The sequence below is a fragment of the Idiotropiscis lumnitzeri genome, chromosome 2 (assembly GCF_059441095.1).
Source record: "Idiotropiscis lumnitzeri isolate Australia: NSW breed Sydney's pygmy pipehorse chromosome 2, RoL_Ilum_1.0, whole genome shotgun sequence".
Taxonomy (NCBI): domain Eukaryota; kingdom Metazoa; phylum Chordata; class Actinopteri; order Syngnathiformes; family Syngnathidae; genus Idiotropiscis; species Idiotropiscis lumnitzeri.
The window spans coordinates 23,956,160-23,983,585 of record NC_142392.1 but is presented as its reverse complement, the minus strand read 5'-3'; the positions used below and the strand labels follow the sequence as shown (position 1 = coordinate 23,983,585).

At 45.5% G+C, this 27,426-nt stretch overlaps 1 protein-coding gene and 1 pseudogene across 1 annotated transcript; one reads left to right on the top strand and one right to left on the bottom strand.

Moving 5' to 3' along the window:
- Positions 1–12,690: 12,690 nt before the first annotated feature.
- Positions 12,691–14,433, bottom strand: LOC148342039 (uncharacterized; annotated as a pseudogene).
- Positions 14,434–22,350: 7,917 nt separating this feature from the next.
- On the top strand, positions 22,351–25,273 carry LOC148342038 (uncharacterized). Its single transcript, XM_088288043.1, has 2 exons — positions 22,351–22,360; positions 22,727–25,273. Exons 1-2 carry the CDS (start codon positions 22,351–22,353, stop codon positions 24,871–24,873), a joined length of 2,157 nt encoding a protein of 718 aa, XP_088144169.1. The 3' UTR covers positions 24,874–25,273.
- The last annotated feature ends 2,153 nt before the right edge of the window (positions 25,274–27,426 follow it).

Sequence of the window (27,426 nt, the reverse complement as noted above, 5' to 3'; positions counted from 1 at the left end):
TCAAACCAGTTGATCATCTATACACGTGTGGGGCCAAAACCGGGAAGTATTTAAAGGGAAACGGAAGGCAAGGGCGTGTCCTCCAAACAATGCAATACTATGTAAAGAATTAAATGCAAATACTAATATGTAAATTACTTAACTGCATAAATTAACTATACATATAAATAACTAACAAGGAACAAATAAATTAAATCCATGCCCGATTATGGCTACATTTACACCAAGTTTGCCAAAAACATCAACACAAACAAGTCAAAGAGCCAATACTGGTAGCTGACCTTCCCACAACTCCCTGGCAGAAGGTAGGCACTGATTTGTTTCATATAAGAGAACATTATCAGATTCCCAAGCGTGAAAAAATCCTGAGTGACATGGCAGGTGCTAAGTACTTCAAATTCGATGCATCGCATGGATTTTGGTATTCCAAAATGTGTTTGGTTTGCTTTTGTGAATAAAGATTTTACAAAAAACGTATGAGTAAATATTTATCATCTCATCAATATTTGCACAACAGAGTACTGAGTTTCGAGATCCTCACAATAATAATTCTTAAAATTATATTTCTTATCAATTTAGCTTAGTTAAGGGATATTTTATTGACAATCTAACATCAATCTACAAAGACAGAAAAAAATTGGTGGTGGGGCTGGGGCGAATCTTTTTATTCTTGGTAGGGGCCGGCGTGAAATAATTGAGAAGCACTGCTAGTATATGCAGACATTATATTCATACAATCTTGCAGCCCGAGTGAACCGCAGCATCGGTCAGAGAATCGTAAACGTCCCACTGCTGGAGCAGCAGAGGCTTCTCGGAGGGGCATAGGCGGAAGTGACGCGAGAGATGACTCACCAATGTGGCGTGAATTTAGTTATTTTGTTAATTTTTTTAATCAACCGAAATAAAATATTATATAAAAATATATATATATTAAAATAGAACAATCGGGTGTAAAAACAAACACAGAAGCAAAGAAATATATTTGAAAAATACGCGCTTAAAGCATGACGTCATTAGCAAGCGCAGCTTCCGCAGGACCTCGATCTCATCCACCGACCCGTCCACACCGGAACAAAAACAGTCCACCGCTAAATTCTTCTGGTTTAGTGTGGAACTGACTGTAATTTTCTCACAGGATGTCCAGTGCTACTCTAAAGGACTACGACATAATTCATTAAGTATTTGTGTCCCGATAACCTCATCTTCGCGTGTTGATGCTTTTCGGCGTAGTTAGCTTAGCTTGTTAGCTAGCTAGCCGCTAACGAAAAGAGGCACATGACTCATCGCCAAACAGAGATCAAGTGCGGATTTTTTGGAATTATCATTTGAAAATGTGTGCTAGAACGACACCAAAGTACAAAGAGGAACTTTGTGGAATAAAAGAAGAGAACGAGCAACATCTTCAACTGCTGGGCGAAGTTAGCAAGCAGCCTCGTGTTGTGCTACACAAAGCAGGTTTGTACACGTTTTACTCTCATTTGCTTTGTCAAGAACGACTTTCTATCGTTAGAAATATGCATCACAACATTAAGTTGTTTGGGGAAATGCGTTCACGGTTATTGCCATTTTATTTTTAAATGTTGCCTTTTATTTGTCGGTTTGCTGAAAATTTGTTTATGCCAAATGAAATCAGTGCAGAAAATAAATGCCGAAGAATAACCAATATTGGGGGGTGAATTCCATGTTTTTCCCAGTATAAAATTTGAACTGATTTAACATTTTACATTTTCTGGTTTTTATATCTTGTTCAAGCAGTTCCTTACGGAAGGAATTCTGCCCGACTCTAAAAAATGTGCACACTGCGGCGAAAACATCAATGGCGGTTGATCAATTTTAGTGCATACAACACAAAATATTAAGTTTTTAAAAAAAAAAACAAGTACGTATTGGTCTTATTTATTTATTTATTAACTTTGTACTGGATTGGTCGGGTGAGAGTCAATGAACCTCGGGTGGCCCTGCACAGTTTTGTGCACGTGCGTAGTTTCACCTCATCCAAACATTTAAAATACATTGAATGCGGCCATCCAGGGTTGCACGGATCTCATCAGTGAACAAGCGCATGCTGCAAGGAATGCATCTTCATCTTTGGCTTACTATGGGCTTAAAAAGGGAGTACGCCACAACCCCCTTTTCTACCAACAAGGCCAGGAACATTTAGTTCCTGGTCATAAAGTTCCTGTGGCCCAGGTGGTTTGCATCTCCCCCGCAACTCATAGTTCCTGGTAATTTTTTAAAATGACAATGATGATGTATCAGTGGGAGGTCTTGTGTTACTTTGTTACTCATTACTGACACCCTATGGCTGTTAAGCATCATTTAAAAAAAACAAACAAACGTAAATCATGCAATAAATAGCCACTCTGATTCCAGGGCCCCTTTAATTCTTTTAGGGATCCAGATTATAATGAAAGCAAAAAGTACCCATGATGAAACTATCTATAAATGCAAAATGAAATAATTGTAAACATATTTCACTTGAAGGATTCCTATTTTATCGATGACATTATGTTGCGATGGCCCCCAGTGGTCTGCATCAATATGTTCGGGTCCCACAACAGGTGTTCCATCACACCCACACAATAGCCTGTGTGTGCTAACTTCAGCTCGCTTCCAGAAACGTCTGTGACTATGTCAGGAATGAAATAGGGCATCAGCCGCAACGTGCTTCTTTTTTAAATGCTCGTTTATCACAGCTGTGCTGCTAAAGGGAGGTTTACATCGTAGGACGTAATTTTGTGAAATGCCCCCATGGTTTGGTCCAAGATGGGGTCGCACGCATTGCTCCGTGTGCGGCGGGCACAAGTCAAGGTCGCATGGTAGAAACAATATAAGACAAAGTCGCCGCCTGAGCTTTGACTTGACCAAACCAAATTTGTCTTTTTGTGTCCTGCAGACGTCAGACAAAATGATCTCCGTTCTGTGAAAGAGGAGCCAGACTTGACTCACATCAAAAAGGAGGAGGAGGAGGAGGAGGAGATCAACAAGTCACCAGTGAACGTTCTCCCGATAAAGACTGAAGATGAGAATGAGGACAAAAGAGGGGCGGAGCCTACAAGCAGCAGCTCAAGTCATCACGTGACAACAGAAGGTGATGAAGACCACTGGGGCCCATCACAAGCACATAATGAGGACACATCAGACGCTCATGACGATGATGATGATGATGATGATGCTGGGCAAGCTCAAGGTGAAAGGGCATGTCACACTGACTCATTCACTGCAAAGCTGTCTTTAAAACCGCACACAAGAACACACAGTGGTGAAAAACCTTTTTCTTGCTCAGTTTGTGGGAAATGCTTCTCTCGAAAGTCTTTAGTAAGGCACACAAGAACGCACAATGGAGAAAAACCTTTCTCTTGCTCAGTGTGTGGCAAAAGCTTTTCTTTCAAGTCATATTTAATAAAACACACAACAATACACAGTGGAGAAAAACCTTTTTCTTGCTCAGTTTGTGGCAAGAGTTTCTCTCAAAAGTCGCATTTAACAACCCACGCAAGAACACACAGTGGAGAAAAACCCTTTTCCTGCTCAGTTTGTGGAAAATGCTTCTCTCAAAAGGGAACTTTAACAGAACACACAAGAACACACAGTGGTGAAAAAGCCTTTTCCTGCTCAGTTTGTGGTAGACGCTTCTCTGCAAAGTCACATTTAACTTGTCACACAAGAACACACACTGGCGAAAACCCTTTTTCTTGCTCAGTTTGTGGTAAAAGCTTCTCTCAAAATTCAAGTTTAACAATCCACACAAGAACGCACAGTGGAGAAAAACCTTTTTCCTGCTTAGTTTGTGCCAAGAGGTTCTCTCGAAAGTCGTATTCACGAAGCCACACAAGAACACACAGTGGAGACAAGCCATTCAGTTGCAGTGTTTGTGCTAAAAAATTCTTCACTAAACGTAGTGCTGAGAGACACAATTGTTCTGGTGAGAATTGCAGCGATCCTTGAAGCTTAAAAAAAAGACAACAAAAAACTCAAGGAACTGACTCTTTGTGGTAAGATGTAAATGTGATTTTGAATAAAATATGATGTATTGAATTTTGCAAAGCTCTTTTATTGACACTAAGCCAATGTGATCATTGCCAGAAGAACCATTGTGTGTGAGTGATGATGATTTTTTCGTGTGTTTACATCAAACATGTAAAGGAAATAAATTGCCTTTGCCTGGAACAACATTTTTTAACGTTATGCTTTTCAGTTGTCTTTTTAATCGTACCTAATGGAAAAGGTGTGAGAAGAAACGGTGCTGATGAAATCTGTGCCTTCCACAATCATCAATAAAATCACTTGTTCCACTTGCTCAACTGGTCTTCATTACGCTGTGTGAAAAGGTGAAAAACAGAACTAGAAGTTGAACTATAAAAAGAACCAGAAAGAGAAACGCAAATCGTCTCAGTTTCTCTTCAAGGTTTTGGTATGTCAGGAGTGGGCAACTTGATGGCGACTGGAGTCAGCGCTGGTTTTCTCGCTGTGTTTGGCTGGCTCGTATATGTATGGTCCATTGAACAAAACTCCAACTCTTCAAATATCCCCTCACATAGATTTAATAATTACGGTTTCTGAATAAATTCCTGACTGGCTAAATACACTTTCTAGGTTGAGCTCTATCAAGCGTTTGGGGTTTGTTGCTAAGCAGAATCTCACTTCGGAAAAACTTTCATTTTGTCAAATATACCAAATGTTTTTTTTCATGCTATATTATATTTTTTATACGTTGGATTACTTATATAATGAAATAGGGAAATTTTAAAATTGGCAACCACATACAGCTTTAATTCAATTAATAATAAATATAGAAATATTTTATAAATATTGAACTAATTGAGAAGAGTCCTGATCTTGAAATAAATATTGAATTATAAAAAATTAATTCAATAACCCTACCCGGGATGAGCGGCAGAAAATGGCTGGATGGATGGAATAATTTAAATTGCATCCAAATTCAAATGAACAAATATGTTAAGAAATATTCAAGTGTGAAATAAAAAGGTTTAAATTGTTGAGAATTTTACATACCAAAATAATTGAATAAATATTGTAGTATTACATAAGCAAGCTTAAATATAAATTGAAATAAATGAAAAAAAAAGTTGTGTATTTTTAAATGGCCTAATTTAGATATGGGAAGTAATTCTCTTTATGAAACTATGAAGGGACTGGAGCTCACAGAAGTGACCAGTCTTGGTTCTGAAGTTCCGATGTAACCAGATACTGCCCTGAGAGAAAATAGGCCTGAGCATTGTTTATGGTGGGGGCAATTCTCTCGCCAGGTCAGTGACCTTCCAGGGTATGATAGTAATTTAAGGTGGTCACGAGTAGACTGGTCGTATCAACGGGGAGACGCATCTGCTCTCCCTCTGGGGGACTTTTGGAGGGAAATCCCGAAGACTAGCGTGATGGGAATGCATATGCAACAAGGGAAAATTAGATATTCATGTCCTATTTGGGCATTCCCTGTAAGAAGGGAATGTCTGAGAGGGGGCTCGCACGTTTTTGGGGAGACTTCTTTTGACATCAGCATGTGACGAGAATAAAATCTTTTTCGAACCAGTTCTTTTCCATCACCAATCCAGCCTTGCTCGGCTGCCTCTCCGGAAGGCAGCAAGTACCCACACTTCAAAGACAAAATATACGACATGTTGAAAGAAAAATAATACTCAAATATTGAAATAAGTATAGAATTGAATGAATAAACAAAAAAGAAATAAATACCTCCTGGAAAATACAATTATTTTCAACATTTGTCAACATTTTTCTTTCTTGCACATTCTTAATCGTATTTTTTATTTTTTTTTACTTTTACTTTTGAAGTTACTTCAGTGCATTTCATACCTGTGCCTTCAGTGAAGTCCTACTTTGTCCTACGTGAATGAATCCCCATCAAAATACCATCATTTATGACACCACGGCTGGACAAATAATATCCAGAAACACACTTACGCACCACTAAGTGAGTGTTGGACGATACAGCTTCTCTTGAAAGGTCCGACTTGAAAATGTCCTTGCAAGTGGATCTGAAATTAAATCCACAGGACCTTTTCAAACTTGTCTTTATCTTCGGCTTCATCATAAACAAAGGTGTTGAATACCTCGATGGCCTCCGGCATTGGTTCGCAAAAGGGCTATTTTTCTTTCGTCCGCTCTGTTTCCGACTCCCACGGCGGCAAGGTAGAGCAGGAATTGTTGCTTGAAAGCGCGCCAACTCGCGTCCACATTTCCCGTCATTTTCAGCGCTTTTGGTGGCCTTTCGGAGTCCATCTCGCGTCAGTCCTTTTCTTGACCCGCGACCTGGTACCATGTAATATTCTGTCTTCTATCTTAAGAAGTCACGCAGGTAACGTGATGTTGCAAGCTTGTGTGTTTTTATTTACTGACTTGCATTCTCGTCTATGTGCAGACACACTTGTTCGTCTGGTAACCATTAATTGCACTCAATCACCTTTTTAAACTTGTTTGTAAAGCTTGTATCAGTCACTTGAATAAGATATTGTAATTAACGTAGACCCACCAAATTTTATATCTATATCTATTTCTATTCCCAGACTGTTGTAAAAGCTTTCTTTGAATATAATCTAGACAGTGGCATCCTCACAGGTATTTTACAACGTATACATTTCGTTGTGCCGATAATCACCACAATCCAGAAGTGTTGGTTCGCAATAATTGTCGCGGTTCGGTGAACCGCGTGTGGGGAAAGGAGGACCCAAGAGCGACAGAAATGGTAGGAACAGGGTTTATTGGAGGAGGAGGCGGCGCGGCGGGGCGAGCCGAGAGCGTGGCTGCGGGAGCGAGGATCGGCGGACAGGCGTCGAAGCGGCGAGCACCGGGAGTTGCTGGCCGGCTGGCGGAGGAGCGGCGGGTGCGGCACGGAAGAGGCAGGTGAGCGGCGTGTCGGGGGAAGCGCTGGCGAGACGAACGCCGGGCAGGAACTCGGGAACGGGTGCGGGAAGCTCGGGACCGGACGGGCTCGGGTCGGCTGGAGGGGGAACAAGAAGGCACGGAGGTCAGACAAGCACGGGAGGCTACCGGATCCGGCGAACAGACAGCGTGTCGAGACATGGCCAGTACCACGTGAGGTGACGGGATAATCCGGCGTCTGGCTCCTGGCGCGGCTGGATCTTATGCTGGTCATGATTGCTGCTGACGAGCCGCAGGTGCGCAGGCGCCGATGCCCACTTTCTCCGGAGGAGTGCCTGGCTGGGAAAGGTCGCGAACCTGCAAGTAATCAGAACCGCCAGGCCCTCCTCCCAAACCCGAACCGTCACAGTACCCCCCCCCTAACGGACGCCTCCTGGCGTCCTACCCGGTTTGTCCGGGTGCAGGGCGTAGTACTCCCTGATGGGGGGAGGGATCCACGAGCGCTCCTCCGGACCGTATCCTTCCCAATCCACCAGGTATTGGAAACCCCTACCTCGGCGCCGCACATCCAACACCTTGGATACGGTGAATGCCGGGTGGTCGTCGATGATCAGGGGGGGTGGAGGGGCGACGGTCGGAGGGCTCAGAGGGCTGGAGGAAACAGGCTTGAGAAGGGAGACGTGAAAGGTAGGATGGATTTTGAGGGAGTCGGGGAGCTTGAGCCGGACGGAGCACGGGTTAATTACTTTCACGATCGGGAAGGGACCGATGAACCGGGGAGCCAGCTTACGTGAATCAGTCTGTTGGGGGAGGTCGCGTGACGAGAGCCACACCATCTGTCCGGGCTTGTAGTCCGGAGCTGGGGACCGGTGGCGGTCGGCCAGGCGCTTGTTTTTCAGTGCCGTACGAGTGAGGGAGGCCTTCACCTCGGCCCAGACTCCTCGGATCCGGCGGAGGTGCTCCTCGACGGAGGGGACGGCCACGGCATGCTCCTGGTCACTAAACAGAGGGGGCTGGTAACCGAAACAGTCCATAAAAGGTGACATACCTGTTGCAGCGGAGGAGAGGGAGTTGTGAGCGTATTCGATCCAGGGCAGGGCCTCGCTCCATGAGACCGGGTTGCGGGCCACCACGCACCGAAGTGCGGCTTCGAGGTCCTGGTTGGCCCGCTCGGTCTGGCCGTTGGTCTGCGGATGGTAGCCGGAGGAGAGGCTGGCGGTGGCCCATACTGCCTTGCAGAACTCTCTCCAGACCTGCGAGGAGAACTGGGGGCCTCGGTCGGACACGATGTCCACCGGAATTCCATGGGGTCGGACGTGTTGGGTGAGGAGTTTAGCTGTCTCCAGGGCGGTGGGCAGCTTGGGAAAGGGGACGTAGTGGACGCACTTGGAGAAGCGGTCGATGAAGGTTAAGATGACGGTGTGCCCATTGGAGGGAGGAAGACCGGTGACGAAATCCAGTGCGATGTGGGACCAGGGGCGGCTCGGGATGGGCAGGGGATGGAGGAGGCCGGCCGGGACCGAGTGGGAGGCCTTACCGCGGGCACAAACGGAGCAGGCCAACACGAACTCGCGGGTGTCCTTTGCCATGCGGGGCCACCAGAAGCGCTGTTAGAGGAAGCGGAGGGTGCGCGCCACGCCCGGATGGCAAGTAAGAGAGGATGAGTGCCCCCATTGGAGAACCTGGGACCGCGTGGCCTCGGGCACGAACAGGCGGCCGGAGGGGCCTGGCCGGGGGTCCGGTTGTTCCTGCTGGGCCTCTCGGACGATCCGCTCGACCTCCCAGGTGGCCGGCCCCAGGAGGCAGGCGGAGGCTAGGATGGTTTCGGGCGTATCCTGGCTGTCGGGAGATGAGAACAGGCGGGAGAGGGCATCAGCCTTACCGTTGTTGGAGCCGGGTCGGAAGGAGAGGGTGAAGTTGAATCGACTCAGGAACAGGTTCCAGCGAGCCTGGAGAGGTTTCAGCCTCTTGGCGGACTGCAGGTAGGCCAGGTTCTTGTGGTCGGTCCACACCAGGAAGGGGGTCGGGGTGCCCTCGAGCCAATGTCGCCATTCTTGGAGGGCCCACACCACCGCCAGCAGTTCCCGGTTCCCGACATCGTAGTTTTTTTCCGCCGGCGACAGGCGCCTGGAAAAAAAGGCACAGGGGTGGATTCTCTGGGTTACGGGGTCCCGCTGGGAGAGGACGGCTCCCGCCCCGGTGTCGGAGGCGTCCACCTCGACGATGAATTGTTGCGAGGGGTCGGGGTGCTTGAGCACCGGGGCGCTGGTGAAGGCCTCTTTGAGGTGGGCAAAGGCTTGGGATGCCGCCGGGGTCCACTGGAACGGGGTGGCTGTGGAGGTGAGCGCAGTGAGAGGACTGGCTACCTTACTGTAGTCCCGGATGAAGCGGCGGTAGAAGTTGGCGAACCCTAAGAAGCGCTGAAGCTCCTTACGAGTCGTGGGCGTGGGCCACTCCACCACGGCCTGGATCTTGGCGGGGTCCGGCTGAAGTTGCCCCCGGGCGATGATGTAGCCCAGGAAGGGCACTGAAGAGACGTGGAACTCGCATTTTTCGGGCTTGACGTAGAGGCGGTTCTCCAGAAGGCGCTGGAGAACCAGCCGGACATGTTGGCGGTGATCTGGGAGAGAGCGGGAGAAGATGAGAATGTCATCGAGGTAGATAAATACGAACCGGTTCAGCATGTCACGAAATATGTCCGTGATCAGGGCCTGGAAGACGGCGGGGCGTTGGTGAGGCCGAAGGGCATCACCAGGTACTCGAAGTACCCCAGGGGGGTGTTGAACGCCGTCTTCCACTCGTCCCCCTCTCGGATCCGGACCAGGTGGTACGCGTTTCGGAGGTCCAACTTGGAGAAAACCTGGGCCTCGCATAGGGGTTCGAAGGAGGGATCTAAGAGGGGGAGCGAAGACTTTTTTTTAACCCTGATTTGGTTCAGGGGCTTGAAATCGATGCAGGGACGGATCGAGGAATCCTTCTTCTTGACAAAAAAGAATCCAGCTCCCAAGGGAGAAGAGGAGGGGCGAATGAGCCCGGCTGCCAGGGACTCGCGGATGTAGCTCTCCATCGCCTCCTTCTCTGGCCTGGAGATGTTGTACAGGCGGCAGTTGGGTAGGGGAGCCCCCGGGAGAAGGTTGATGGCGCAGTCGTAGGGCCGATGGGGAGGGAGGGTGCGGGCGAGGTCCTTACTGAAGACCTGGGCGAGGTCGTGGTACTCGGGAGGCACGGTGGAGACGTCTGGCCGAGGAGGAGCGGGGGGAGGAGAGGAAGGAGCCGGATCCGCGGAACGCAGGCAGTGGGAGTGACAGAACTCGCTCCATCCGGTGAGGGAACACTTCCTCCAGTCAATGGCGGGGTTGTGGGTCTGGAGCCACGGGAATCCCAGGACCAGGGGGACCTGGGGGGAGTGGATGAGGAACAGTCGGATGGATTCCCGGTGGTTGCCCGAAACGATGAGGGTCAGGGGGGTGGTCTGCTGGGAGACCTGGGCAATGAGGTGCCCGTCCAGCGCCACCACCCGCCGGGGGGAGGCGATGGGTTCCATGGAGACCCCGAGTTGGCGTGCTAGGGTTAGGTCCAGGAAGCTTCCGTCGACCCCCGAGTCGATCAGCGCGGTGACCGGGAGAGGGGCGTGTTGCCCCAGCAAACGCGCGGGGATCGACATCCGTGGGGTAGAGCCAGTGGCGGACACCAGAAGGCCTGGTTGCCGAGAAAGGCGTCGCTGCCGCTCCTGGGGGTCCAGGGTGGTCCTTCCCCCTTGCTTGGGTTCATCCGGGCCGGCGGAGGGCGGGGCCGGAACCGGAGGGCTGCTTTCGGCGAGGGAGGCCGCAGAGCGAGCGGCTGGCCTGGGCAGCCGCCGGGACCGGTCGGCCTGCCGGTCCCGTAACCGGTGGTCGACCTTGATGGCCAAGACGATCAGCTCTTCGAGGGTCGAGGTTTCGTCGCGCACGGCCAGCTCGTCCTTAAGGGCGTCGGTCAGCCCGTTCAGGAAGACCTCGCGGAGAGCCGGCTCGTTCCAGTGGCTCTCGTGAGCCAGGATGCGGAATTCGACCGAGAAGTCCGCTGCCGAGCGGGAGCCTTGTCGGAGGGTGAGCAGTCTTCGGGACGCTTCGCGTCCTTGGACGGGATGATCAAACACGCGCCGCAGCTCCTGGCAAAACTCCGGGTAGGAGGACATCGCTGGTGACGAAGCCTCCCACAACGCCGTAGCCCATTTGGCGGCGCGGCCGCAGAGCCGGTTCGTCATGTACGCTATCTTGGCCCGTCGGAGGAGTAGCTGTGGGGTTGCAGGTCGAAAACTAGTGACGTGCTGAGGAGGAATTGGCTGCAAGAGCCTAAGTCCCCGGAGTAGGGCTCGGGCGTGGGAACGTGGGGCTCCCGGCTGCCCGCGAAGGACGTCGCGGGAGCAGGAGGGGCCGGGGAAGCGCCGCTAGGGAGGACGGAGAGGGAAGCGAGCGAGCCCACCTGGTTGGAGAGGTGCGTGAGTTGGCGGTGGATTGCCTGGAAGGAGCCCGGGCACTCCTGAAGCATCCTCTCGTGGCGCTCGAGCTGGCTTCCTTGGAGGGCGAGCGCCTCCCCGAGGGATTCCGGGGTCGCTGGGTCCATTGGGTAGGCCGGATTATTCTGTCGCGGTTCGGTGAACCGCGTGTGGGGAAAGGAGGACCCAAGAGCGACAGAAATGGTAGGAACAGGGTTTATTGGAGGAGGAAGCGGCGCGGCGGGGCGAACCGAGAGCATGGCTGCGGGAGCGAGGATCGGCGGACAGGCGTCGGAGCGGCGAGCACCGGGAGTCGCTGGCCGGCTGGCGGAGGAGCGGCGGGTGCGGCACGGAAGAGGCAGGTGAGCGGCGTGTCGGGGGAAGCGCTGGCAGGAACTCGGGAACGGGTGCGGGAAGCTCGGGACCGGACGGGCTCGGGTTGGCTGGAGGGGGAACAAGAAGGCACGGAGGTCAGACAAGCACGGGAGGCTACCGGATCCGGCGAACAGACAGCGTGTCGAGACATGGCCAGTACCACGTGAGGTGACGGGATAATCCGGCGTCTGGCTCCTGGCGCGGCTGGATCTTATGCTGGTCATGATTGCTGCTGACGAGCCGCAGGTGCGCAGGAGCCGACGCCCACTTTCTCCGGAGGAGTGCCTGGCTGGGAAAGGTCGCGAACCTGCAAGTAATCAGAACCGCCAGGCCCTCCTCCCAAACCCGAACCGTCACACATCGCAGGCAACAACACTAATGGACTTCGGAGATCCTGAGCCAAGCCACCTCCCAAATTTGGCCACCCTGCGCAAGGCAAAACAAGAGAGAAATGATTCGGCATTAGGAGATAAAAATCCAATTTTGTCATTGCAGCTGTTAAAGTACAGTACACCTCACAGTGGGAGCATCAAAGCCATTGGACTTGACAAATTCTTCATTACTGGAGTCAAACACAAATGCATGTGTACAAGACATTGTCAAAAAAAACCTCATCCAACTGTATGCTTTGATGCTACTGGCTCAGTAGTTAATAAACTGGTGAGACCGAATGGCTCGTCCGGCCACATCTTCCTTTATCAGGGTGTTCTGACGGGAAATAACAGCTGCAGTGTCCCAGTGGTGCAGATGTTATCAGAGAAGCATGATGTTGGCGCTATCACAGGGTGGCTAAAAGAATGGATCCATGCAAGTGCACCGGTCCCAAAAGAAGCTGTAAGTGATTTCTCTCTCTCTGATCAAAGCTTTTACCCCACATTCCGATTTGAAGAGCTACATTAATGAGTGCTTTAATGTCTTGCTTGGGAATCAGCATGCAAACCTGCCGCCATGCTTTGTCAGGGTAGATGTTGCACATTGCATCAAAATGATCTGCCAATGGGACTGCCTGAAAAATAAAAGACATCGTGTTAAAGATTTTTATGTGAGATCATTAGCACAACTACTCAAGTCACAATGTGTGGAACATTCAACAGAACTTCTACGTGCCATCACTACTGTGGCACTGAGTGAGTCTGAAGGTAATGACAGTTCTGAAACCCCTCTCCCATCAGAAAAGTGCAAGAAATACCTAAAAACACAAATTGCACAAGAAGACTGTATCACCATGCCAGACACAGAGGTTCAGGCACAGGAACCCGTCGAGGCGCATCAACAGATCCACACTAATGCTCGACAGTGGGTGACTGAATTATGCGAGGAGAGCAGGTCACTTGCCATGGCTGAGGGAGACAGGGATAACACCCACTTCCTCCCTGAGATTATTCCCCACATCATCAGACTGGGAAGTTACTTACCACTCTGGACAGGAGTAATGGTCCCTCTCTTCCGAAGCACCACCATCACTGCAAGTTCGGCAGCTGTTGAAGCAGAGTTTAAAAACATAAAAAATGGGCTTTTCAAGCATGAAAGCCTTCCCATTCGTGTCGACCGGTTTGTTGCTCGTCATCTTGCCTTCATTGACGGAAACATGCGGATTTCTGCTGCAAAACAAAAAAGAGAAAAGGCTGATGTAGGTGATGCTACGACTGTCTTCAGACCTGACGATGTCTCTACTACCCAGAGTGGGGGAAAAAAATTTAAAAAATGATGCTGACCTTGGTGATGAATCTGATGCTGCTGCAAACAATCTTCAAATTACCGAAGTTGAGAACTGGAGAGGCTTAGTAGTTCCACCCAAAAAAAGGAAGATGAGTTCATATCTCTCTCCTTGTCCTGAGTGGCTGCATGTGGATTCATCCGTGGAACGTAAAAAAGTCAAGGTGCAATTGTTGAAAAATGGAAACCAACAACAGCCTGTTAAACTTTCCAAATTGAAAGTCGCTGTGCTCAACATTTGTGCATTTGATGCCGTGTTTGAGTGTCTTTCTTGCTCTTATTGTGACAGCTTTTCATTTGAAAAGGTTGTAAGCAGCAAGACCTGTGACAATCCATTCCTCCACTTGGTAAAAACCATCGCAACACGAGTTGTGACACAACACGTGTATTCCAAGAGGGCAGAACTCCTGAAAGAAATATTCAAGCCTGTCCACCTAACCTCTGGTGCTCTCCAAATAGATGCACAATGCCACATCTCGACAGTGATTGAGAGAGCCACGAGGAATCTTCCAAGTGTATACTTGAAAAAACAATGTTCCTCACCGTACTGCAGCTTAAGCACTCAAGTAATAAGGGAAGTTCCACTTGTGTGTACCAACATTGCCGTCCTGCAGACCTGTGGCATGACTCATCTTCAGACTGCTGCTGAAGAAGGACTGAGCCTTCCTGACTCTACTTGCCTCCGACCAATCCAAAATGCATCTCAGTGTCCATCTACATTTAAAAAGCAAGACAACAGTACAGGAAAGGCTCTGTGTTCGGCAAATGTTTCCCACAGCTACAGTCTGGGAGAATGTTTGTGGATTGACACCGACCTCGGTACGAGTTGGACAGAAGTTGCCCTGCTTGAAATTCCCTCCAGTCTGGTGCTGCAAGAGAATATGTTTACTTTGAGAGCAGTCATAGGATTTCAAAGAGGCTTGACCCAGGATTCTCTTGGACATTATGTGGCATACTGCAGGAGGGCTGCTTTTGCCTGGGAGATGTACAATGACCTGGAAAGTGGAGTGAAAGCAGCATCAGAAAGGACAAAGATCTTCCCACATGCTTTGTTCTTCACAAAGCAGTGATTGCTTAATTGTTGCAATGTAAATAGTTTGGTGTTTTGTTTGTTGCTGTTTGTTTTTACATATAAAGCTTTCTCTACAGGCTCTCATCAATTACGCATGGACTGTTTTTATATTAATTCAGTTGTTCTCAAATGAGGGAATGCTACATCGAGGGGTGTGTTTATGTTGTTTTTATTTCAAAATAGATCAAGGGATAAGTTTCGGCCTCACGTCTGCTATAATTTAAGAAATAATCACATAGCTTTAATGACTACTGATGAAATAAACACGTGAGCAGCAGAACAACATATTAAAAGAAATAAGATCGAATTTAAAGTAATGGACAGCAGTGAAAACAGGAAGATTTTAAGATTATTGCATGCTAGCAAAAAAAAGCTACAACAGTGAGTGTGACATGTTTACCTGAAGTTCGTCCGGCAACAGTTGCTTTCCAGGATCATGAAGAATGTAAAATGCGCAAAAACATACAAAACATCGGTTCATTCCAGGAACTAGTTTATAACCTGGAATTAATAACAAATATGAGTGATTCAAGTGATTAGCTGAACGCGGTAGCGCGATACGTAGCTCCTTGTTCGACAGCATCCAAAACAAAATAGACTGACGCCGGAGCGTTAGTGTTTGTGACGTCACCGCGTGAATTAAAACGTGTAATATCTATCGAACCGGAGCAACACAAACGAAACTTTTAACAGCACAAACAAGCACAAACGAAGCACAAACGAATGGCACCATTCCCGACTCATTTGGATGAAAGTGGGGGTCTGGGTGACGTCACCACTCGAAATAAAAAAGTGTCATATCTCTGGAACCAAAGCAGCACAAACGGAAATTTTAACAGCACAAACGAGCACAGATGCACTCTTAACTATTTCACCCTATTTTTGCAAGAAATGGAGGGCCAACTTCACGCTGATGGACTAGGCGCGCGCCGTTGACCAGTACGGTGTGATAGACTGGATTGTGCTAGTCTAAGGAGTTATATCAATGGAATTAGGCCTTAACTCATTGAGAAACTGGGTTTTTCGGGAAACTGTGTTTCCCCTGCGGATAGCACGGAAGTGTAAATTAAGGGTTCTCCGGTCCCTCTAAAACCGAATCGTGTTATTCAAGGAGTTATATAAATGCTATTAGGTCGTAACTCGTTTAAGAAACATGTTTTCTCGGTGCGGAAAACTGTCTCGTGTCCGAGATCTTACATTGTGGGGACAAAGGATGGACAAAGAGTGAGGGGGAACTGGAGGAGTCTTGTGAAGGTTCCCGAGGACTAGTGATGGGTCCAGCGACACTGAGGCGTCTATGCGTGCGCCGAGCTTCCAGGGAAAACCCGTGTCGGTGAGCGTACTGCTTTAAGAAAGTCACGTGACCACTACCGGAACCGTGTCGACACAGCGGTCGCGCACCAAACTGTGTTTATAAGGAAGCGTATCTGTCAACAGGATGCACGCTCAAAACAAGCATCGAGTTATTGGCGCGTTACTCTGCGTTAAATATCCGCAAGATGGAAGACGTCACTGGTAAACGCAAGTTTTCTGCCTTGTGCGCACTCAGAGGTGCAGCGCTATATGTCAGCAGGACACGTTGCACGTACGGAAGACCCGCTCTTATACTGGAAGTCCATGGAGGCAACGTTCCCTCATCTTTTTCTATTAGCCACACAGGCGTTGTGCACACCGGCCTCTTCAGTGCCTTGTGGGAGGATCTTCTCAAAGGCGGGGGAAATTGCCTAAAAAAAAAAAGATATAAATAGACTGAATAACAAAACGCTGGAGAAACTATTTTTTTTAATAAAAATCTTTAATTACAATGAGTCCATTGTCATTCACAACACTTTTACTTAGGCATTCAGACAGATGTTCACTTAATTTATCAACTGCGTCTCGAATATCAACGATTTTTTTATGAAAGTACGTATATGTAAAAATAATGTGAATGCAAATGCCTAATCAATGGAATTGGATAAAATTAGTTTGACAGATCAGAGTCTGATGACCCGGTCAAATTTTTCCTGCAAGTCCACCAGGTGTCAGTATTCAGCAACACAGTGTCAACACAGTGTCAATACAGTGTGTCACTGTGTCAAAACGAAACAGGATGCCTCATCTACCCATCACTACCGAGGACTGCAAGAAATCTTCTGATAAGGCTGAGGCTGCAAAGCAGGCGGATACATCGAAGGAGCACAGACCTCAACCACCAGCAATTTCTGGGATTACTGAACCTCTTCGAAGATCAACAAGAGTTAGACGACAACCGGACAGGCTGATTGAAAATGTTTATTGTTGTGTTATTGTTCCTAAAATTGTTGTAGAGCTGCTTGTTGTCATCAAAAAATGGATAGATATTGATAAGAAGTGAAAATAATTGATAACAAAACAAAATCATTATTATTATAATAATAATATTTTAAAAAATTAATTAAAAAAGTCATAGGCATTGTTTAACGTTTGAAAGGGAGATGTAATGATAGCAGTTATGTCATTCGTCACTAATTGGCAGTATTGCCTGACGTGTGTTTGGTTACCAGACGAACAAGTGTCTACGCACATAGACGAGAAGTCAATAAATAAAGAGGCACAAGCTTGCAGCATCACGTTACCTGCGTGACTTCTTAAGATAGAAGACAAAACTTTACAGTAACCATAAAAAAAAACGTATAGTCACCATAAAATTAAAAAAAAAACGTATCGTAAACATACTAAAGCTGTTGCTTTATGTTATTTACAAAGAATTGGTGTTTAAAATCCCCCTCGCTCTTCTTTTTGTCATTTCTATATTATGTACGTATTAATAACTGTGTTTGGTTTGCTAATGTCAATAAAGTTTTTTTTTTTTTTCCAAAACGTGAAATAATTGAGAAGCACTGCTAGTATATGCAGACATTATATTCATAGAATCTTGCAGCCCGATTGAACCACAGCATTGTTGCAAGTTCGGTAGGAGAAACTTGAACGTCCCACTGCTGTTCCAGCAGCGGCTGCTCGGGGCATAGGCGGAAGTGACGTAGAAGCTGACTCGCCAATGGGGTGTTAATTTAGTTTTTTTTTTATCAACCGAATTAAAATATTATATAAAATACATATTAAAATAGAACAGCCAGGGTTAAAAAACAAACGCAGAGGCAAAGAAATATATTTGAATAATACGTGCTTAAAGCATGACGTCATTAGAAAGCGCGCAGCTTCCGAAGGACCTCGACCACATGCACCGACCCGTCCACACCGAAATAAAAACAAACACCGCTAAATTCTTCTGATTTAGTGTGGAACTGGCTGTAATTTTCTCACAGGATTTCCAGTGCTACTCTAAAGGACTACGACATAATTCATTAAGTCTTTGTGTCCGATAACCTCATCTTCGCGCGTTGATGCTTTTCGGTGTAGTTAGCTTAGCTTGTTAGCTAGCTAGCCGCTAACGAAAAGAGGCACATGACTCATCGCCAAGCAGAGATCAAGTGTGGATTTTTTGGAATTATCATTTGAAAATGTGTGCAAAAACGACACCCAAGTACGAAGAGGAACTTTGTGGAATAAAAGAAGAGAACGAGCAACATCTTTTCCTTCTGGGCGAAGGTTGCGAGCAGCCTCGTGTTGTGCTACACAAAGCAGGTTTGTACACGTTTTACTCTCATTTGCTTTGTAAAGAATGACTTTCTATCGTTAAAAATATGCATCACAACATTAAGTTGTTTGGGGAAAGTCAGAGGGAAAGTGTTGTTGCTTAATTTATGTGTAGGGATTTTGATTCTTCACACGTAATTTTGTTTTAAAATTTATTTAGAAACAGAAATTTTATTTAAAAAAAAAATCAAAAGGGGAATGTTGGAACGTACTAGCAGGCTAAATGTCATTTTGGGAAAAAAAAAACAAAAAAACAAACATAAATCATGCAATAAATAGCGACTATGATGCCAGGGCCCCTTTAATTCTTTTAGGCATACAGATTAGAATGGAAGCAAAAAGTACCCACGATGAAACTATCTCTAAATGCAAAATGAAAAATTTGTAAACATATTTCACTTGAAGGATTTCTATTCTATGAATGACATAATGTTGCGATGGCCCCCAGTGGTCTCCATCAATATGTTAGGGTCCCACAACAGGTGTTCCATCAGACGCACACAATAGCCTGTGTGTGCTAACTTCAGCTCGCTTCCAGAAACGTCTGTGACTATGTCAGGAATTAAATCGGGCATCAGCCGCAACGTGCTTCCTTTTTAAATGCTCGTTTATCACTGCTGTGCTGCTCAGAAAGGGAGGTTTACATCGTAGGACGTAATTTTGTGAAATGCCCCCATGGTCTGGTCCAAATCGGGGTCACACGCATTGCATGCATCACAACATTAATGCGGCAGGTACAAGTCAAGGTAGCACGGTAGAAACAATATAAGACAAAGTCGACGCACGAGGTTTGACTTGACCAAACCAAGTCACCAGTGAACGTTGTCCCTATAAAGACTGAAGATGTAATCAAGGATGAGGACAAGAGAGGGGCGGAGCCCCCAAGCAGCAGTTCAAGTCATCACGTGACAACAGAAGGTGATGAAGACCACTGGTGGTCATCACAAGCACATAATGAGGACACATTATCAGACGCTCATGACAATGATGATGATACTAATGATGATGATAATGGGCAAGCTCAAGGTGAAAGGGCATGTCACACTGACTCATTAACTTCAAAGCTGTCTTTAAAACCGCACACAAGAACACACAGTGGAGAAAAACTGTTTTCTTGCTCGGTTTGTGGCAAAAGCTTCCTGCATAAGTCAATGTTAACAATCCACACAAGAACACACAGTGGAGATAAACCTTTTTCATGCTCAGTTTGTGGAAAATGCTACTCCCAAAAGGGAAATTTAACAGAACACACAAGAACACACACTGGAGAAAAACCTTTTTCCTGCTCAGTTTGTGGCAAAAGCTTCTCTGGAAAGTCTAATTTAAGAAAACACACAACAACACATAGTGGAGAAAACCCTTTTTCTTGCTCAGTTTGTGGTAAAAGCTTTTCTCTAAAGTCACGATTAACAGAACATACAAAAACACACACTGCAGAACCTCTTTCTTGCTTAGTTTGTGGTAAAAGCTTCTCCCAAAAGCCTCATTTAACAAGCCACACAAGAACACACAGTGGGGAAAAATCTTTTTACTGCTCAGTTTGTGGCAGAAGCTTCTCTCATAAGTCAACTTTAACAAAACATAGAAGAACTCACAGTGGAGAAAAACCGTTTTCCTGCTCAGTTTGTGGAAAATGCTTCTCTGCAAAGTCAACGTTAACAAGCCACACAAGAACACACAGTGGAGAAAAACCTTTTTCCTGCTCAGTTTGTGGTAAATGCTTCTCTGAAAAGTCTAATTTAATTAAACACACAACAACACATGGTGGAGACAAGCCATTCAGTTGCAGCGTTTGTGCTAAGAAATAAAGATAAAGATAAAGATGTCCTTTATTAGTCCCACAATGGGGAAATTTGAAGTGTTACAGCAGCAAAGATATAGATCACACAGAGTCGGCGGCGTAATGTAGCCGTTAATGTGTAACATTAGCAGCAGACATTCATAAAAAGCATGCAAATATACACAGTATAAACGTATCTAAGTGTAAGGAAACACTCCTAATGCCTGTCCATTATACAGAGGGGGAAACACTGTAATGATAAAAGCTACTGAATGATTGAAAATACTGCAATGATAAAGATATTACACTGATAAAAGTACTGTAATGGTGAGAGTACTGAAATGACAGGAAAGTACTGCAATGATAGAGAATACTGCAATGATAAAAGTACTGTAATGGTAAAAGTACTGCAATGATAAAATTTACTGCAATGATAAAAGTACTATAATGGTAGAAGTACTGCAACGATGGAAAAATACTGCAATGATGAAGTATTGTAATCGTAAAAGTACCGCAATGATAGGAAATACCGTAATTATAAAAGTACTGCAATGATAAAAGTACTGTAATAGTGAACATCCTGCTGTGGTAGAAATACTACAGTGATAGAAGTATTGTAATAAGAATACTGTAATGGTAAACAAAATACATCATTGGTCGATGTTTAAGTACACCCTTGGCTGAAAGTAAAGTAGTAGTGTATATTGCATTCTAGGACTGCACAATTGCACTAATGCCCTCCTGTTTGTAGGCCTGACCCAATGTTCTTGTTAAAAAGTCTGACAGCAGTTGGCAGGAAGGAGCGGCGAAATCTCTCTTTGGTACAGCGAGGGTGTAAAAGTCTGTCACTGAAGGAGCTGTAAAGTGTTCTCAGAGTGTCATTGAGTGGGTGGGCTGGGTTGTCCAGCATTGATGCCAGTTTTGCCGTCATCCTCCTGCCCCCCACTGAGTCCACAGAGTCCAGGGAGCAGCCCAGGACAGAGTTGGCCCTCCTCACTAGTTTGTCCAGTCTCTTTTTGTCCCGGCCCGAGATGCCTCCTGCCCAGGAGACCACTCCATAGAAGATGACCGGTGAAACCACCGAGTCATAGAAGTTCCTGAGGAGTGTTCCCCGAACGCCAAAGGACCTCAGCCTCCTGAGTAGGAAGAGTCTGCTCTGACCCTTCCTATAGAGAGCATCTGTGTTGTCGCTCCAGTCCAGTTTATTGTTCAGATGAACACCCAGCTACTTGTAAGTTGAGACCCTCTCAACGTCTGTTCCCAGGATATTCACTGGTGCAGGTGGAGAGTGCCGATACTTGCGGAAGTCCACCACCAGCTCTTTGGATTTCCCAGCGTTGATTTGGAGGCGGTTCTGCTGACACCAGTCCACGAACCCCTGCGTAACCCCTCTGTACTCCCGATCGTCATCGTCAGTAATGAGGCCGAGAATCGCAGAGTCATCAGAGAACTTCTGCAGGTGACAGGTTGTGGAATTGCATTTGTAGTCCGAGGTGTAGAGGGTGAACAGGAAGGGAGCCAGCACAGTTCCCTGCGGCGCTCCCGTGCTGCAGAGGAGCACGTCAGACACACAGTCTTGTGTCCTCACGTACTGTGGCCGGTTTGTGAGGTAGTCGTAAATCCATGTGATGAGGTGGTGGGCCACTCCCGCCTGCTCCAGCTTGTCTCCCAATAAGGCGGGCTGGATGGTGTTGAAAGCACTTGAGAAATCAAAGAACATGATCCTCACCGTGCCCCCCGCCTTCTCCAGGTGGAAGAGTGAAGTGTGGAGCAGGTAGATGATGGCATCATCCACACTGATGCCAGGCTGGTATGCAAACTGGAGTGGGTCCATTGAGGAGCTGACCAGGGGGCGCAGATGGACGAGGACCAGTCTCTCCAGGGTCTTCATCAGATGAGACGTCAGCGCCACTGGTCTGAAGTTGTTGAGCTCCTTCGGATGGGGTGTCTTTGGAACCGGAACCAGGCAGGATGTTTTCCACAGCTGGGGGACTCTGCCCAGCTTCAAGCTCAGGTTGAACATGTGCTGGACGATTCCACACAGCTGGTCTGCGCAGGATTTGAGGAGCTGATCCCATCTGGGCCTGCTGCCTTCCTCGCCTTCATCTTCCTCAGCTGGTTCTTCACCTGAGATGTTGTGAGGAACAAGGCTGAGCAGGAGGAAGTGGTGGTTGTCTGATGAGGCTGGGAACTGGAGCCTGTGGAGAGAGAGAGGGGGAGAGAGGTTCTGTCCTGTTGCGCCCTATTTCGTCCTCATTGTTTTGTTATTTTGTCCCTAGTACCTTGTTGCCTTTTGGTTTCGTTTTGTTGAATAAATTCCCTTTAAGTTACCCTAATCCCGGCTTCCTCGCATTTTGGGTCCACCCCTCCTCGCCGACCGGCGAACCTAACAGAAATACTTGTAAACATATTTCACTTGAAGGATTCCCATTTTATCAATGACATTATGTTGCGATGGCCCCCAGTGGCTCCCATTAATAAATTAGGGTTCCACAACAGGTGTTCCATCAGACGCACACAATAGCCTGTGTGTGCGAACTTCAGCTCGCTTCCAGAAACGTCTGTGACTATGTCAGGAATAAAATCGGGAATCAGCCGCAACGTGCTTCCTTTTTAAATGCTCGTTTATCACTGTTGTGCTGCTAAAGGGAGGTTTACATCGTAGGACGTAATTTTGTGAAATGCCCCCATGGTCCGGTCCAAGTTGGGGTCGCACGCATTGCTCCGTGTGCGGCAGGCACAAGTCAAGGTAGCACGGTAGAAAATAAGACAAAGTCGCCGCCTGAGATTTGACTTGACCAAACCAAATTTGTCTTTTTGTGTCCTGCAGACGTCAGACAAAATGATCTCTGTTCTGTGAAAGAGGAGCCAGATTTGACTCACATCAAAAAGGAGGAGGAGGAGGAGATCAACAAGTCACCAGTGAATGTTGTCCCTATAAAGACTGAAGATGAAAAAAAGAATGTGAGTGAGGACAACAGAGGGGCGGAGCCTCCAAGCAGCAGCTCAAGTCATCACGTGACAACAGAAGGTGATGAAGACCACTGGAGGCCATCACAAGTACATAATGAGGACACATCAGACGCTCATGACGATGATGACGTTGACGGTGGGCAAGCCAAAGGTGAAAGGGCATGTCACACTGACTCATTCACTTCAAAGCTGTCTTTAAAAGGGCACAGAAAAACACACAGTGGTGAAAACCCTTTTTCCTGCTCGGTTTGTGGCAAAAGCTTCTCTCGAAAGTCTCATTTTGTAAGGCACACAAGAACACACAGTGGAGATAAACATTTTTCCTGCTCATTTTGCGGAAAAGGTTTCTCTGAAAAGGCAAGGTTAATAGCACACAAAAGAATACACAGTGGAGAAAAACCTTTTTCCTGCTCAGTTTGTGGTAGACGCTTCTCTGTAAAGTCAAATTTAACTTGTCACACAAGAACACACAATGGAGAAAAACCTTTTTCCTGCTCAGTTTGTGGCAAGAGTTTCTCTCAAAAGTCTCAATTAATAATTCACACAAGAACACACAGTGGAGATAAACCTTTTTCCTGCTCAGTTTGTGGAAAATGCTTCTCTCATAAGGCAAATTTAACAAGCCACACAAGAACACACACTGGAGAAAAAACATTTTCCTGCTTGGTTTGTGGTAAAAGCTTTTCTCTAAAATCAAGTTTAAAATACCACACAAGAACACACACTGGAGAAAACCCTTTTTCCTGCTCAGTTTGTGGCCAAGGATTCTCTCGAAAGTCTCATTTAATAATTCACACAAGAACACACACTGGAGAAAAACCATTTTCCTGCTTGGTTTGTGGTAAAAGCTTTTCTCAAAAATCAAGTTTAAAATGCCACACAGGCACACACACTGGAGAAAACCCTTTTTCCTGCTCAGTTTGTGGCCAAGGATTCTCTCAAAAGTCTCATTTAATAATTCACACAAGAACACACACTGGAGAAAAACCATTTTCCTGCTCAGTTTGTGGCAAGAGTTTCTCTGGAAAGTTTCAATTAACAATCCACACAAGAACACACAGTGGTGAAAAATCTTTTTCCTGCTCAGGTTGTGGAAAATGCTTCTCTCATAAGGCAAATTTAACAAGCCACACAAGAACTCACAGTGGAGAAAAACCTTTTTCATGCTCAGTTTGTGGCAAGAGTTGCTCTCGAAAGTCTCATTTAATAACTCACACAAGAACACACACTGGAGAAAAAACATTTTCCTGCTTGGTTTGTGGAAAAAGCTTTGATCTAAAATCAAGTTTAAAATACCACACAAGAACTCACAGTGGAGAAAACCCTTTTTCCTGCTCAGTTTGTGGCAAGAGTTGCTCTCGAAAGTCTCATTTGATAATTCACACAAGAACACACACTGGAGAAAAACCATTTTCCTGCTTGGTTTGTGGTAAAAACTTTTCTCTAAAATCAAATTTAACAAGTCACACAAGAAAGCACAGTGGCGAAAAACCTTTTTCCTGCTCAGTTTGTGGCAAAAGCTTCTCTCAAAATTCAACTTTAACAAACCATAGAAGAACACACAGTGATGAAAAACCTTTTTCCTGCTCAGTTTGTGGCAAGAGTTTCTCTCGAAAGTCTCATTTAATAATTCACACAAGAACACACAGTGGTGAAAAATCTTTTTCCTGCTCAGTTTGTGGAAAATGCTTCTCTCAAAAGGAAGGTTTAACACGCCACACAAGAACACACACTGGAGAAAAAACATTTTCCTGCTTGGTTTGTGGTAAAAACTTTTCTCTAAAATCAAGTTTAACAAGTCACACAAGAATACACAGTGGTGAAAAACCTTTTTCCTGCTCAGTTTGTGGAAAAAGTTTCTCTCAAAAGTCGCATTTACGAAACCACACAAGAACACACAGTGGAGACAAGCCATTCAGTTGCAGCGTTTGTGCTAAAAAATTCTTTTCTAAAAACGGTGCTGAAAGACACAATTGTGCTGGTGAGAATTGCAGCGATCCTTGAAGCTTAAAAAAAAGAAAACAAATAACTGAAGGAACTGACTCTTTGTGGTAAGATATAAATGTGATTTTAAATAAAATATGATATTGAATTTTGCAAAGCTTTTTTATTGACATTAAGCGTGTGATCCGTGCCAGAAGAACCATTGTGTCTGCGTATTTGTATTTGTTTTTATTTTCGAAAGTATACAGGGACTGTGCATATTAATCAAACTGTTTCCTGTAAATATGCCAGATTATAGCCAATGGCTAATTTGCATCCGTTGTCCCTGAGTGATGATTTTTTTTTGTTTTCATATCAAACATTATTAATGAAATTAATTGTCTTTGCCTGGAACAACATTTGTTAACATTATGCTTTTTCAGTTGTCTTTTTAATCGTACTTAATGGAAAAGTTGTGAGAAGAAACGGTGCTTCTGAAATCGGTGCCTTCCACAATCATCAATAAAATCACTTGTTCCACTTGCTCAACTGGCTTTCATTACGCTGTGTGAAAAGGTGAAAAAGAGAACAATAAGTTGAACTATAAAAAGAGCCAGAAGGAGAAACGCAAATAGTCTCAGTTTCTCTCAAAGGTTTTGGTATGTCAGGAGTTGGCAACTTGATGGCGACTGGAGTCAGCGCTGGTTTTCTCGCTGTGTTTAGCTGGCTCGTACATGTATGGTCCATTGAACAAAACTCAAACTCTTCAAATATCCCCTCACATACATTTAATATTACACTTTATGAATAAATTTCTGACTGGCTAAATACACTTTCTAGGTTGAGCTCTATCAATGGTTTGGGGTTTGTTGCGAAGCAGAATCTCACTTCGGAAAAAAACTATAATTTTGTCAAATATACCAAATATTTTTGTTCATGCTTTATTATATTTTTTATACATTGGATTATTTATATAGTGAAATAGGTAAATATTAAAATGTAAAATTGGAAATCACATACAGACTTAATTCAATTAATAACAAATATAGAAACATTTTATAAATATTGAACTCATTGAGAAGAATCCTGATCTTGAAATAAATCTTGAATTATAAAAAATACAAAAAAATTAATTCAATTACCCGACCCCGGATGAGCCGCAGAAAATGGCTGGATGGATGGAATAATTTAAATTGCATACATATTCAAATGAACAAATATGTTAAGAAATATTCAAGTGTGAAATAAAAAGGTTTAATTTAATATTGATATAATTTAACATTAAAATAATTGAATAAATATTGTAGTATTGTATAAGCAATCTAAAATATACATTGAAATTTAAAAAAAAAACTGTATTTTTAAATGGCCTTATATAGATATGGGAAGTAATTCTCTTTATGAAACTATGAAGGGACTGGAGCTCACAGAAGTGACCAGTCTTGGTTCTGAAGTTCCGATGTAACCAGATACTGCCCTGAGAGAGAAAATTGGCCTGAGCATTGTTTATGGTGGGGGCAATTCTCTCGCCAGGTCAGTGACCTTCCAGGGTATGAGAGTAATTTAAGGTGGTCACGAGTAGACTGGTCGTATCAACGGGGAGACGCATATGCTCTCCCTCAGGGGGACTTTTGGAGGGAAATCCCGAAGACTAGCGGGATGGGAATGCATATGCAACAAGGGAAAATCAGATATTCATATCCTATATGGGCATTCCCTGTAAGAAGGGAATGTCTGAGAGGGGGCTCGCACGTGCCGGAGCGCACACACGCACACGTTTTTGGGGAGACTTCTTTTGACATCAGCATGTGACGAGAAAAAAATCTTTTTTGAACCAGTTCTTTTCCATCACCAATCCAGCCTTGCTCGGCTGCCTCTCCGGAAGGCAGCAAGGACCCACACTTCAAAGACAAAATATACGACATATTGAAAGAAAAATAATACTCAAATATTGAAATAAGTATAGAATTGAATGAATAAACAACAAAGAAATAAATACCTCCTGGAAAATATCCTTATTTATCAACATTTGTCAAAGCACAACATTTCGATCAGATTGAGTTCTTTCTTGCACATTCTTCAACAATCGTAATTTTTTTTTTTTTACTTTTACTTTTTAAGTTACTTCAGTGCATTTCATACCTGTGCCTTCAGTGAAGTCCTACTTTGTCCTACTTGAATAATGCCCCTCACAACACCATCATTTATGACACCACGGCTGGACAAATAATATCCAGAAACACACTTACGCACCACTGAGTGAGTGTTGGACGATATAGCTTCTCTTGAAAGGTCCGACTTGAAAATGTCCTTGCAAGTGGATCTGAAATTAAATCCACACTTTTCCTTCCTTCGGCCATTGTGGTTTAAAAAAAAGCAAGAATATATTTTTGATTTTCCAACGGCCGCCAATTACGACTTTTGGGTGTGTTGATTCGGCATCGCGCTGCCCCCTCACGAGTGAGTATCCAATCACAAAACGCGTTCATCACCCTCAGCATAAGGCCAGCGAGAAGGCTCACTGTAACCAACTCGTGATCTAACAAATATGAAAGCTCATTGACTTTGACAGAAGAGATGCTCGCACAATTGCGTCTTAAGGCCTCGGAACGAATAATGCGCGCTCCTCGTATT